The sequence below is a fragment of the Molossus molossus genome, unplaced genomic scaffold (genome assembly GCF_014108415.1).
Source record: "Molossus molossus isolate mMolMol1 unplaced genomic scaffold, mMolMol1.p scaffold_m16_p_1, whole genome shotgun sequence".
In the NCBI taxonomy this organism is placed as follows: Eukaryota; Metazoa; Chordata; class Mammalia; order Chiroptera; family Molossidae; genus Molossus; species Molossus molossus.
The window spans coordinates 145,582,172-145,595,847 of NW_023425344.1; the positions used below are offsets into that span (position 1 = coordinate 145,582,172).

Below are 13,676 nucleotides of genomic sequence, written 5' to 3' on the forward strand. Positions count from 1 at the left end.
TCATGTTTCCGTTTGTCCCCTGAAGTAGCCTTGGTGCCTGGCACTTAAATATTCAATGAAAAAATAATTTGGGCCCTGGCCGGTTTGGCTCAGCGGTTAGAGCGTCGGCCTGCGGTCTTGAGAGACCCGGGTTCGGTTCCCGCTAAGGGCGCGTACCTCGGTTGCAGTTTGTCCCCGGCCCTGGTCGGTTGTGCGGGTGGCAGCCACCCGATGTGTTCCTTTCACATCGATGTTTCTCTCTCTCTCTCTTCCTCTCTCTCCCTCCCACTCTACCTGAACAAAAATTGAAAAATGTCCTCCGGTGAGGATTAAAAAAAAAGAAAGAAAAAGTAATTTGGCCCTGGCCAGTTTGGCTCAGCGGTTGAGCATCGGCCTGCAGAACAGAAAGTCCCGGGTTCGGTTTCCTTTAGGGGCACGTACCACTAAAAAAAAATAAGAAAACAGAAAGAAATAATATTTTTAGCAAATTGTAGCAAAGTTTAATTTTTTAGGAGGATGTGTTCCTAGGAGTGGGATTAATGAATCATCTGCCTTTAATGTTAATTATATATATATATATGTATATATATTTCATCCTCACCTGAGGACATTTTTTTATTTTTTGTTCAGCTAGTGGGAGGGAGAGAGGGAAAGAAACATCGATGTGAAAGGGACACATCGCTTGATGTTTCTCTCCCTCTTCCTCTCTCTTCCTTCCACTATCTCAACAAAATATGGGAAAATGTGTTCAGGTGAGGATAAAAGAAAAAGGGGGGGACACATCGAGGGGCTGTCACCCACACAACCCAACCAGGGCTGGGGACAAACTGCAACTGAGGTACATACCGTTAGTGGGAACCAAACCCGGGTCTCTCTGCACTGCAGGCTGACGCTCTAACTGCTGAGACAAATGGACCAGGGCTCATTAACGTTTTATTTAACATTTTTGTGCCAAATTTAGAGACCACACATTATCAAAGAAAATGGGAAATAAAATCCTATCCTTGAATTCAGAGATGACAACCATTGTTGGCACCTTTTTATTTGTATTCTTAGATGTCTCTCTACCAGTCTTTTCAAATGGGGTTTCTTGATAGAATTAAGCCCTAATATCCTAAGGCAGCGTTTTGCTGCAACACACTGGTATTTCCTCAAAAATTTTTAAAATCTGCAATACTGGATGGTCAGGGGTACTGACCTCATTTCTCTTAGATTCTCAAAAAAAAAAAAAAAAAAAAAATTTAAAACAGCCAATACAGCAATAGCCATCCAGTATGAGTGAATCAAAATTACATGTATTTTTTTGTCAGAATTTTAGTAATTTATGTGTACCCTGAGATGAAAAAGGTTGAAAATCGCTGCCCTAAGGCATTCTTTATATGTGATAAATTTTATTATCTTGATTGCTATTAGTTTTGTAGCATCCTTATGAAAATTGAGGAAATAGTCATTTAAATTCATTTCTGTTCTGTGATTCAAAGGTGGAGTATATTTGAAGGGGATGAGTATAAGTGAAAGAGACATTAATGTCTACTTGTTTTCACCTCACGTTCGATGTGCTGGAAGCATGTAGAATCCACCATCTTTAGTAGGTTTAATTCTTGGTGGTCTAAGGATTTCTGGCACTCACACTTACAGTCAAAAGGCTGTGGGTGATTCTCAGTGGTACTGTTTGGTAAATTTTTATTGTTTAGTATAGAAAAAATGATTAAGAGCTACTATTTATATGAAGATATAATTTAGAAACCAAAATAGAATAGACAGATTGTGTTTTGAATTTCAGAAATGCTAGGAGAGAAAAAGCAGTTTCATCTTTAAAAACAGTACTGCTTGTGAAATGACTAGATATTTAATGGGTCAGGATTGTAGTGATCATGTATACATGATATATATACTACTTATTATATGTGTATATATAGTACATTTTAGCATGAGTCATGAAAATTTGTCATTCTCAGAGATTGAAAAAATAACATTAGACACTGGTATCTTTAAATTAGTATTAGGAATGTTTTTCTAAATCTAAGGTGGGTCCATCATAACTGTTTTGAGTATGGTGGTTGGAGTGGCAAGGGGCAGCAGATTGATACAAAAGCTGAAAGAATGCCAAACATTAAGATTGAGTCTAACATACATAAAGATAATTTTTGTTTTGAAATATAGTGGAACCTCGGTTTTTAAACTTCATTTGGTCCGGAAGGCTGTTTGAAAGCAGGAACATTTTTTTCCCATTAGAAATAACGTTAATTGATCTGTTCCAGATCCCCAAAATGGTGCCCTGTTTTAATCTGTAATGTGCAGTACATGTCTAATGTACCGTTTAATCTAGAAATAAACACAAAAGACATGAAATCTAAGTGAAAAGTTAAAAAGGAAACGAAATGTACAGTAAAAATGAAAATAATAAGCAGAAACAAAAGCAAAGACAAAAACACGGCAATATTCACAGTACAATTTCCTGCTCTTGTTAACAGCAGTAAACTGATTCATAGTTACGTATTCGCTCCTTGTCTCTTGAGAGACATATGCCTGATGTATTATACAAGTATCAGCATGAAAAGTTGGGTTGAGAAACATTGGAGACATTCGAAAACCAAGGTTTGACTGTAGTCTGAGGAAATTTGTATTTGTTTCTTTAGTTCCTGTGGTCTTCTTTTGATTTTATGCAGTGTTTATCACCATCCAGTAGTAGTAAATGTCCCAGCTATATTTTGTAGGTTGTCACATAAGAGGGAAGTAAAGAGTCAATGCGTTCCATGAAAAGATACTGTACTTAAGGTGTCTGGCATATTGTAAATCAATTGAAGTACCTGGAAATACATATTTCCAGAGTGAATGAATTGGTTCTGTTTATTGCCAATGTTTAATAAGGTCAATTTTACTTGGCAGAGTGTCAATTGTTTCACATTAATATAGCTAAAGAAATTATTAATGGATAGAATTTGGGGTTTTTGTGTATCTTTGGGATATACAAAAGATATATCCCATGTAAAAGCAATGTGCAAGACTTTTGGTAAAAGTGATGTGCAAGAAGATGGAATTATCAATAGATGGCAAATGGTGGTTAGGTTAGCGTGACTGGGGCGGTGAAAAACGAGTAGAAATTGGTAATAGAGAGCTTAGATGTTTCTAATTTGCTTGAGGACTTGAAAACTGGTGACTTGGAATTACATATTCAAGAAGATTGTGTTGCCTATTGTCTGAAGATCTTTTTTTCCCCCTTGAAAAAGTCTGTTGGAATATACTAGAGATGGGGAAATTGAATTTCTGTAAGGAAATATTCAGGGGTTCTAATCTCTGAATAGTAATAGAATTGCTGTTGTGAGATACATGGAGGTTGACTGATAACTACACTCTAGGTAGTCACAGTGGTTTAAAATAAGAGTAGATAAAGTTTTATCAAGGAATATTTTGTTTTTGGCATCTTTTCACCTGATCTTTTTTTTTTCTTTCCAGTTTCGGCTTTGTGAGGAACCTTATCATCAAAGAAAATGGCCAGCAATGTTACCAACAAGACAGATCCTCGCTCCATGAACTCCCGTGTGTTCATTGGGAATCTCAATACTCTTGTGGTCAAGAAATCGGATGTGGAGGCTATCTTCTCAAAATATGGCAAAATTGTGGGTTGCTCTGTTCATAAGGGCTTTGCTTTCGTGCAATATGTTAATGAGAGAAATGCCCGAGCTGCTGTGGCAGGAGAGGATGGCAGAATGATTGCTGGCCAGGTTTTAGGTAAGATCTGAGTTACATTAATTTTTTTTCATTTATTATATAATTCAAATATGAGGATTTTTCTGTTGTGTGTGTTTTTTTTCCTCCCTCTACATCATTTTAGTCTTGAGATTTTCTGGGTATTGTGACTGATTTCAGCATAATAAATATGTTAGGTTTATAGATAAAATAGACTAAATATGGATTTTATTATGCCATTTTGTGTAGTTGAGACTAGATAATCATAAGTACTCTTGAGTAAGGTAGAGGAGATAGCAATGCTATTTCATAAGGTAATAGACGGCTATGTCTACTGTTCATAGTGAACTGGAGCAAGACAATATAGCTTAACTGCTCATGGGCTGCAGAGTCAGTTTACCTGGCTCTGCATTGAGGATCCAAGCTCTGTGTGCTAGGCAGCTTACATAGATTGGTTGAGCCTTATCTCATCTGTTAAAATGGAGATGATAGTATCTCAGTTTATTATTCTTACCTGAGGTAACTGTACTTGGGTTTGTCAAGAGAATTTAGATAAATTGAGAGGATTGAGATGATTCATGAAAAGCTTCTAGTGGAAGTCCAGAATGATATTAAAGATGTCTTTAAATCTGTTAGTTTCTCTATCCTTTCCTTTCCCATTTAAAACATTTATGACATTCAATGTAATTAAGAAATCTTTAGCATTTCCCTGCACTTTGAACTGATTGCTTCCTTGTGTCATTTATTTCTAACCCTAGTTGGTGTAATGGTCTAAAGTAGTGTTCTTCAATAGAAATAGAATGTGAGCCCTGTATGTGATTTTTGAATTTTTAAATAGCTATATTGAAAGTAAAGAAAAGGCCCTGGACAATTTGGCTCGGGTTAGATCGTTGGGCTGCAGTCTGGAGACCGGGTTAGGTTCCCACCAAGGGCGCGTACCTTGGTTACGGTTTGTCCCTGGCCCTGATTGGGTTGTGTGGATGGCAGCCACTCGGTGTCCCTTTCACATCAATGTTTCTCTCCCTCTCTTTCTCTTCCTCTCTTTCCCTCCCACTCTGTCTGAACAAATAATGGAAAAATGTCCTTAGGTGAGGATGAAAAAATAAAAGTAAAGAAAAGGATGTCAATTTTTTTTTAATCCTCACCTGAGGACAGTTTTGCATCCATCTTCAGATAGAGTGGAAGGGAGATGGGGGAAGAAAGAGAAACATGAATGTGAGAGAGACATGTTGAGTGGTTGCCATCCACACAACCCCATCTGGGGCCGGGGACAAACTACAACTGAATTACGTGCCCCTAGCGGAAACCGAACCCAGGACTCTCTGGTCCGAGAGCTGTTGCTCTAACCTCAGAGCCAAACCGGCCAGGGCAACATTAAATTTAATATATGATTGGGGTATTTTATCTTTTTTTTTTTAATTCCTCACCCAAGGACATTTTCTACTTATCATTAGAGTGGGAGGGAGGGAGAGGGAGAGAAACATCAACTGGTTGACTCCTGCACAACCCACACCTGCACCTGAGGGGTACATGCCCTTGACCGGAATCGAACCCGTAACTCTTTGGTCCACCAGCCGACGCTCTAACTGTTGAGCCAAACCGGCCAGGGCGGGGTTCAAGTTTTACATCCTGACCTGTCTGTGATAAAGTTCCCCATTAATTTGTCACCTAATTGTGATTATGAATGATATTTCTTAGGTAATACATTAAGGGTTGCAAAAAGTGGGTTTTCTAATTCCTTCTGCACTACTTAACTAATTTTTTTAAACTGAACACCTTCTCGTTAATTGATTTTTCTGAAATACTGTTTACATTGGAAAGTCAGGATAAATCTTTTCAAATTTTGCTGTAATTAATTGATCCACTAGCAACCTTTAAATACAGTCATTACTGCTCTGGCTGGTGTGGCTCAGAGTGTCCACCTGAGCAATGAAGAGTCATGGGTTCGATTCCTGGCCGGTTGCAGGTTTCAGTCCCTGGCTTGGTCAGAGTGTGTGTTGGAGGCAGCCAATCCACGTGTCTCTCTTAACATCGATGCCCCCCCCCCCTTCTTTTCCCTCCCTTCTGCACTCTAAAGAATCAATGCATTAACCAAAAATAAATTAATATAGCCATTACTTTTGTTGGTTCCATTATGAATGCATATTTTAAATAGGTGTGTTGCTAGTCCATTGCAAATCTTTTTCTTCTTTTAAAATATGTTTTTATTGGTTTGGGGGGGGCGCGGAGAGAGAGAAACAGATGTGAGAGAGATCGGCTTTCTCTTGTACTTCTCCTCCTGGGTGATCGAGCCTGAAACCTGGGCATGTGCCCTGACTGGGAATGGAACTAGGACCTCTGAGTCAATGAGATGACGCTCAATCCACTGAGCTACACCAGCCGGGTGTAAATCTTTTTTTTCTTAATGATTTGAGAGAGAGAGAAACATCACTTTGTTGTTCTACTTAATGATGCACTTAATGGTGGTTATTCATATATTCCCTGACCAGGTGTTGAATCCACAACCTGGGTATTATCTGGATGATGCTCTAATCAACTTAGCTAGCTGGACAGGGCCACAAATGATTCTTTATAGCTCAAAATATTTTCTTTGGCCAGTGGATCACCTTCAGATTGGTCTTCCTAATAGAGTGACGTATTGTTTCCTGTTTTCTGGCACTACACCTGGTATATATCTTGACCTAAACCTGGAATTTGCCACTTTTGCCCAAGAGCCTTGGCTCCTTTTATTTTTTATTATTATTATTTTTAATTTATTTTATATTATTTTTGTTACAGATGTTTCTCCTTTTTTCCCCATTGACAACCCTCCTCCCCATCCCCCCTGCCCCGTCCCCAGCTTTATTGTCCAACCCTGGCTTCTTTTAATGGGAATTGTTTAGAAACCACTATCTGTATATCGTCAGTTATTATTACTGAATTTTAATTGCTTCTGGCTAAATTCAGTGGTAGAATAGGAGGTACTTACACTTTTTTAAGAAAAGAAAACATACAATTTTATGTACACTTTGTGCCACAGCTTTAAAATAACCGTACCTGTATTTTTACTAAAATTAAGATTACTAAATGCAATTTTATTAATATCTATTCTATTCTGGGTATTAACTCAGTACTATAGTTTTGAATCACATGAAATAATTTTATAAAGTGTAATCAACTTTGACATAGTTTTGTTTTCATTTTTTTACATTTTAAAATTGCTTTTTTTTTTTGTTATGTAATTCTGTCTTTCCCTAGCCACTGTTGCTCAGTTGATTGGGTTTGTCCCATGCACCAAGAGGTCCCTTGGTTCAATTCCAGGTTAGGGCACATGCCCAGGTTGCTGGCTCTATCCCCAGTAGGGGCTGTGCAGGAGGCAGTCAATCAGTGTGTCTATTGATGTTTCTCTCTCTCTTTCCTTTGCTCTCTAAAAATCAATAGAAGACATACTTTTAAAAAGTTTAGTTGTATCTTTAATGTTATAAAAGTTTATAGTCAAAACTGAAAAAAAAGGTTGTTATAAACATTAAATGTTAAAAATTAGAGATGAATTTAGTGATTCAAGAACTAAATATTATTCATAAATTGTCTGTTGAACAGCTAGATGGTGTACTAAACATTTGTTTAATTGGTCACTTGATGAACTGAGTTTTGGAAAGCTAGCCTTTGACTATTTGGTTTTTGACAAAATGGCCTGTTTTGTTAACGAGGGGGCAAATGAACTCTTGTTTTGTAGGCAGTGGGTGACAGAAATAGTTGTCAGTGGAATAGGTGTTTTAAAAATTATATTTTATATGGAAATTAGGATTTTTTTTTTCTTTGCTCCTTTTTTTCACTTTTCTTGCTGTGTGTTTATGTAGCTGCATGTACCGGTTGTTAGGCATTTCTACGTAGTATTTCTTTTTTTTTTTTTTATCCTCACCTGAGGACATTTTTCCAATTTTTATTCAGATAGAGTGGGAGGGAGGGAGAGAGAGAGAGAAACATCAACGTGAAAGGGATACATCAAATGGTTGCCACCTGCACGACCCAATCAGGGCCGGGGACAAACTGCAACCGAGGTACGTGCCCTTAGTAGAAACCGAACCTGGGTCTCTCTGGAGCGTAGGCCGATGCTCTAACTGCTGAACCAAACCGGCCAGGGCTACATAGTATTTCTTTACAGGCATTTTTTAATGCAACTTGACAGCTAATTCTATTTGTAGGGATAATAAAAATTTGCCTTTGGGGAAATTTAAGGATACCATACTTCAATTGTATTAATTCATGAACTGCCATATGAAATCTCTGAGGTCATGCAATCATTTCTAATATATTTGTGCTAATTTAAAATGCACAGAATCATTCCCAGAAAGGCAACCATTAGTCATTGATACTTTTCTACTGTAATAGTACTAACTGAGTGAACAGAATGGGTGCTCTGAATTGTAAGAGTTTCAAGACAAATTTATGTGTTATAAATAACGAACACTATTTTGGTACAGGACAAAGGAATAGAAGATTGAGTTCTAGCTTTGTAAAAATGTTGAGCCTTTTTTACATGATAAGGACAGATAAATACAGTATTAGACCTTGTTGATTTATATGTCTTATGTATACTTTTAAAAGCTGTATTTTGTAATGCACCCCCACTCCTGATTTATATGACTATGTACACTTTAAAAAACCCCACAGAGTTGTCACTGGATTTTTTCCCCCTTTTTTCAGATATTAATCTGGCCGCAGAACCAAAAGTGAACCGAGGAAAAGCAGGTGTGAAACGATCTGCAGCGGAGATGTACGGGTCAGTACCAGAACACCCTTCTCCGTCCCCTCTACTCAGGTCCGGAACTTTATTATTTATAACTGCATTGTGTCCATCAGTGGGCATCTTCTCTATCTTAGTTTTTCTGGATATGGGGAGGGCTAAGTGTAGTATATTTTATCTGTAGAAAAGTAATGCTTTATTAATTTTTGTTAACTAACCTCCTTTTTGCCCGTTTCCCAGAGAATTGGAACTCCTTGTGATTTTTACTATTAAAGAGTAGATTGGTATTTGTGCCATAAATTAAAATTCTTCAAGAGGAGTTTAGCTTCTAAGAAGCTGGGGAGTAAGAAGGGAAAGAAGATGGCCTTAGAATGTTTAGTTTACTGTTGTAATTTTCAGTATTCTTTTATTTTATTTTATTTTTTTTAGCTATTATGTTGTGTGCTGAAATTTGAGCATACTTTCACCTAAATTTGGATATTTTTCCACTGCATGTTCAGTGGCTTAAGATGCTTAAAATTTAGTGATGTTATTTGAATAATTGGGAGTTGTTCCATGCTAATCTGTTGATCTATTTGTTGTGGTTCATTTGGCATGGGTTTTGGGTCTCCCCCCCTCCCATCTGCTGTTGTGAATTGACATTAACAGCTTCGAATTAATAGTCTTTGGTATTTATTTTTCAGCTCCTCTTTTGACTTGGACTATGACTTTCAACGGGATTATTATGACAGGTATGTTCACAGTGTTTTGTCTATCTTGGTTAAAAGCCACTTAGTGAGAACGATTTTATTTTTCTGTTTTGTATTAATGAACGTTCCCTTTTGTAATAATGAATAACACAAACATATTTCAAACAAAGTTTCCTGTTTGTGCCAAAACAAAATGAAAAGTATACTCCTGCAAATGGTCTGAGGTAGATTAGGTAAGGTGACATTTCTATTAAGTTCAAAGAATTAGTTCATATATCTTTAGAGCATGTTGGGACATGTCCAATATTTTCTGAACTAAAAGTTTTTCTTGAAACAGGTCAGTTTTCTTTTTGTTTTAATTTGTATGCCAAATAAAAGGACTCACTGACTTACCTAATGATGAAATGGAACTTAAATAGTAGTTCCATGTTCTCTTCATTATTTCCCTATTGCATACTTGGCACTTGACTTTGCATTGTATCGGTTTACAGCCAAACTAAAAAAAATGATTCTTAATCTTAAATATTCTGTAGTGACCTTTAAGAAAATCAACTAATACAAAATAAATAGAATATAATCGGTGTATGTAATGAATTAAAAATTCAAATTACTTTAGTGGGAGTTAAAGTTTGAGTATTAAGAGTTGTATTTGATTGGGGACCATAGTGATTAGTTCTAAAAGGTACGAAGGTTGGAATAAAGATCACGATTTCTTCTTGTGCCCTCAGAACAACATTAGTATTTGTTGGAGAGTCATGAGAAATAAAATTGGAAGATGTGTGGGTAGGGGGATAGGGTGTGCATGGCTTTGAATGATGGATTTAGAACTGATAGACAAATTCATCATTGGGGAATGGCATGATATGCCAAAAGGATTGGCATCATGTTGGCATTCTGATAATCTTCATGAAATGTTAAGGAAACATTAAGCATACTTGGTTTGGTACTTTTAAAATTATGCATTATATCGATGTATTGGAGCATACTCTCACATTGGACTTGATAAATCAGTGTAAGGTTTTCCTTTGTGTTTGAGAAATATCACCAAGACTATGGTAGCTAATTATTAAAAGGCCAGAGGAACACTACTGGAGAAATTGTTCGGATTTGCATTGTAAATACCCTTGAATGCCATAACATATAAGGTTTTATGATTTAAGTGTCTTTCATGCACCATCATGCATTTTTCTTCCAAGATTTTTTCATATTTTTATGCTTGAACACATATTTTGAAAAACAATGATTTTTTTTTTTTTTTTTTCAAAAACATTAAAATAGAAAAATGGCAGACCTTGGTTGTGGGAACAGATCTGGGAAAACTTGGTCACCAGTGGAGTGACTCGAAGGTCCTGAAGCCTAGTGAGTTTGTCTGAAGCAGCAGTTCTTTACCACCATCACCACCCCCTACACACAGAAATCTCTTGGCCACATTTAAAAAATAATTCATTCCCAACTACACCTGTAGGGATTTTAATGTCTTTTTTTTTTTTCCTCACCCGAGGACATTTTTCCATTTTTTGTTCAGATGGAGCGGGAGGGAGAGAGAGGAACAGAGAGAGAGAGAAACATCGATGTGAAGGGACACATCGAGTGGCTGCCACCCACATGACCAACCAGGGCCGGGGACAAACCAACCGAGGTACGTGCCCTTAGCGGGAACCGAACCCAGGTCTCTCGGGACCGCAGGCCGACGCTCTAACCGCTGAGCCAAACCGGCCAGGGCCACCTGTAGGGATTTTAACGAGTTGGTCTAGGTATACTCTTTATTGGTGTATTTTTTTTAAACTCTCAAGAAATTCTAATATCCAGGCAGAGTTGAGAATCACTGATAACAAAGAACATGGAAGTAGTTTTATTTTTGTGACTCTTACCCTATTTATTTGTCTTGACTCCTTAAAAAAAAATTTTTTTTTGCCCTGATCCGTTTGGCTCAGCAGTTAGAGCATTGGCCTGTGGTCCAGTGAGTCGCAGGTTTGATTCCAGTCAAGGGCACGTACCTGGGTTGTGGTTCAGCCCTGGCCCTGGGTCATGCAGGAGGCAGTCAGTTGATGTGTCTCTTTCACATCGATGTTTCTCTCTCTCTCTCTCTCTCTCTCTCTCTCTCTCTCTCTCTCTCTCTCTCCTGCCCCTTCCTCTCCCTCTCCCTTCCTCTCACTCTATCTGAGATAAATGTAAAAATATCCTCAGGTGAGGATTTAAAAGAAAAAATTTCCCCCCATTTATCTTCAGATAGAGTGGGAGGGAGGGAAGAAATGAGAGAGACACTTCGATTGGTTGCCTCCTATATGATCCGACCAGGGTCAGGATCCAAACCGCACCTGGGGTACCTGCCCTTGACCGGAATCGACCCTTGACTCTCTTTGGTCCTTGGGTTGACGCTCTTACTGTTGAACTAAAACCGGCTAGGGATAGAAGAGTTTTAATACACTTTATTTTTTGGATATAATTTGTGGGGTGTCATGAACTCCAGCTAAGAAACTCTTGTTTTAAATTGTATAAATTTTTAAGTATTCTTCCACTTTGATGAGAATAGTCCTGTGAAGATTTACTTTTATTGTCATGGTAAGGCAACAAAACGGACCATTCCTATCATCTCACTATAAATATGTTTGAAAAACAAATTGTTTTAAGTGAGGAAATTTGCAAAGCTTAATAAAAAGAGATACAGACAGCAAGGAATAGTGAAGAAATCTAGATGGTTGTAGAAATATCTTCAATTTTTTTTTACCACTGCCATTTGCTCCTAAAAATTGGTGGCAACACACTGTTTGCCTCACTCTTAAGTTTTGAGAGAGGTAAGAGGATATCTTTAATTATTCTTTTGATGTATTGCTATATATTATAAAGTGTCAGTTTATATCTTTCCCCTTCCATTCTAATCTAAGTCAATAGAAAAAGAGTTCTGAAGACTAAACGGAGCAAGAGGCCCTGGCCAGTTTGGCTCAGCGGTTAGAGCGTCGGCCTGCGGTCCGGAGAGACCCGGGTTCGGTTCCCGCTAAGGACACGTACTTCGGTTGCAGTTTGTCCCCGGCCCTGGTTGGTCATGCGGGTGGTAGCCACTCGATGTGTCCCTTCACATCGATGTTTCTCTCTCTCTCTCCCTTCCTCTCTCTCCTTCCCTTCCTCCCTCTCCCTCCCACTCTAGCTGTATAAAAAATGGAAAAATATCCTCGGGTGAGGATAAAAAAACACCAAAAAACCAAAAAAAAAATAAATGGAGCAAGAGAATAGTAAATGCTAAAGAGCTGATTCAAATATAGTAGTGAGGTCTGTGGTGGGGAAATGAACAGGCTTAGTGAAGAATGGAAAAACTACTCAGGAAAATGGTGTTTGTTTCCTCTCAGAAGTCCTTCTGAAGATACTTTATTTGCAAGGTTAAGATTTTTGTTATCATCCTAGTTAGTAATACATTGTGATCCTAAATCAACTATGTTGTATTCTTTATTAGAAGAAGATTGGAACCCTGGCTAGTATGACCCAGTTGGTTTGGGGCGTCATCCTTTACACCAAAATGGTGGTGGGTTCAATCCCCTTTGAGACACATACCCAGGTTTTGGTTTTGATCTCTGGGTTGCTGTAGGTGCTGGAGGCAACCGATCAGTTTTCTCTCTCATGTTGATCTTTCTCTCTCCCTCTCTCTAATACTAATTAATAAAAGAAGATCATGGGAAATTTACTAATGAGATATGAGAAAAACTGAATCTGACTGTAAATGGGGATTAAATCGTCTGCTTAGTCATTTCAGTCCTTTAGTCATGCATTTAAGAACATTAAATTCACATACTAAATATTTTAAGACAGATTTGACATTACTGTAGATGATTTCTTCATTATCCAGCTTTCTGAGAACTTGAGGTCTAATACCTATTATTATGTTTGGGGAGGCAGATGAAAGGAGCAGAGAAAAGAACGGCTGAAAAATCCAAGGACTTGTCATTTAGCAAAAAGATCATGACCAAAGTTGTATATGCACCCTGTTTTCTTTTCTTTCTTTCTTTTTTTTTTTAATCCTCATCTGAGGACATTTTTCCATTTTTTTGTTCAGATAGAGTGGGAGGGAGGGAGAGAGAGAGAGAGAGAGAGAGAGAGGGAGAGAGAAACAGAAACATTGACGTGAAAGGGACACATCAAGTGGCTGCCTCCCGCACGACCAACCAGGGCCGGGGACAGACTGCAATTGAGGTACATGCCCTTAGCAGGAACTGAACCTGGGTCTCCCCGGACTACAGGCCAATGCTCTAACCATTGAGCAAAACCGGCCAGGGCAGAGAGTTTTCGTTCTTTTTTTTTTTTTTTTGTGGTACATGTCCCTAGCGGGAACCGAATCCCTGGTCCACAGGCCGATGCTCAGCGGCTGAGCCAAACGAGTCAGGGCTGCACCCTATTTTCTTATCCCTAAAATGGAAATAATAGTGCTTACTAATGTAGCTGCTGTGAAGACAAAAGGAAATATAAAGATAAGACATTGCATTATAGATGACCCCAAAATATTCTTTTTAATCAGGAATTCCCAATCTTTTTCAGAGCATTAGGATTCCTGTTTATCAAACCCTCCACAGATTCTTATATGCTAATAATGTTAGTGGAAATTA

The 13,676-nt window shown here is 38.1% G+C and overlaps 1 protein-coding gene across 11 annotated transcripts in view; it reads left to right on the plus strand.

Moving 5' to 3' along the window:
* The window catches only part of HNRNPC (heterogeneous nuclear ribonucleoprotein C), a 62,705-nt gene that overhangs the window by 32,652 nt on the left and 16,377 nt on the right, over nt 1-13,676 (plus strand). For 7 of the 11 annotated variants that reach the window (XM_036278925.1, XM_036278503.1, XM_036278572.1 and 4 more), the window contains 3 exons: nt 3,436-3,711; nt 8,356-8,470; nt 9,079-9,126. In XM_036278925.1, the coding sequence (XP_036134818.1) occupies nt 3,471-3,711; nt 8,356-8,470; nt 9,079-9,126 (404 nt within the window). In that variant the 5' untranslated portion in view covers nt 3,436-3,470. The remainder of the gene's footprint in view (nt 1-3,435; nt 3,712-8,355; nt 8,471-9,078; nt 9,127-13,676) is intronic. The other 4 variants (XM_036279193.1, XM_036279106.1, XM_036278787.1 and 1 more) reach the window with 1 other exon arrangement.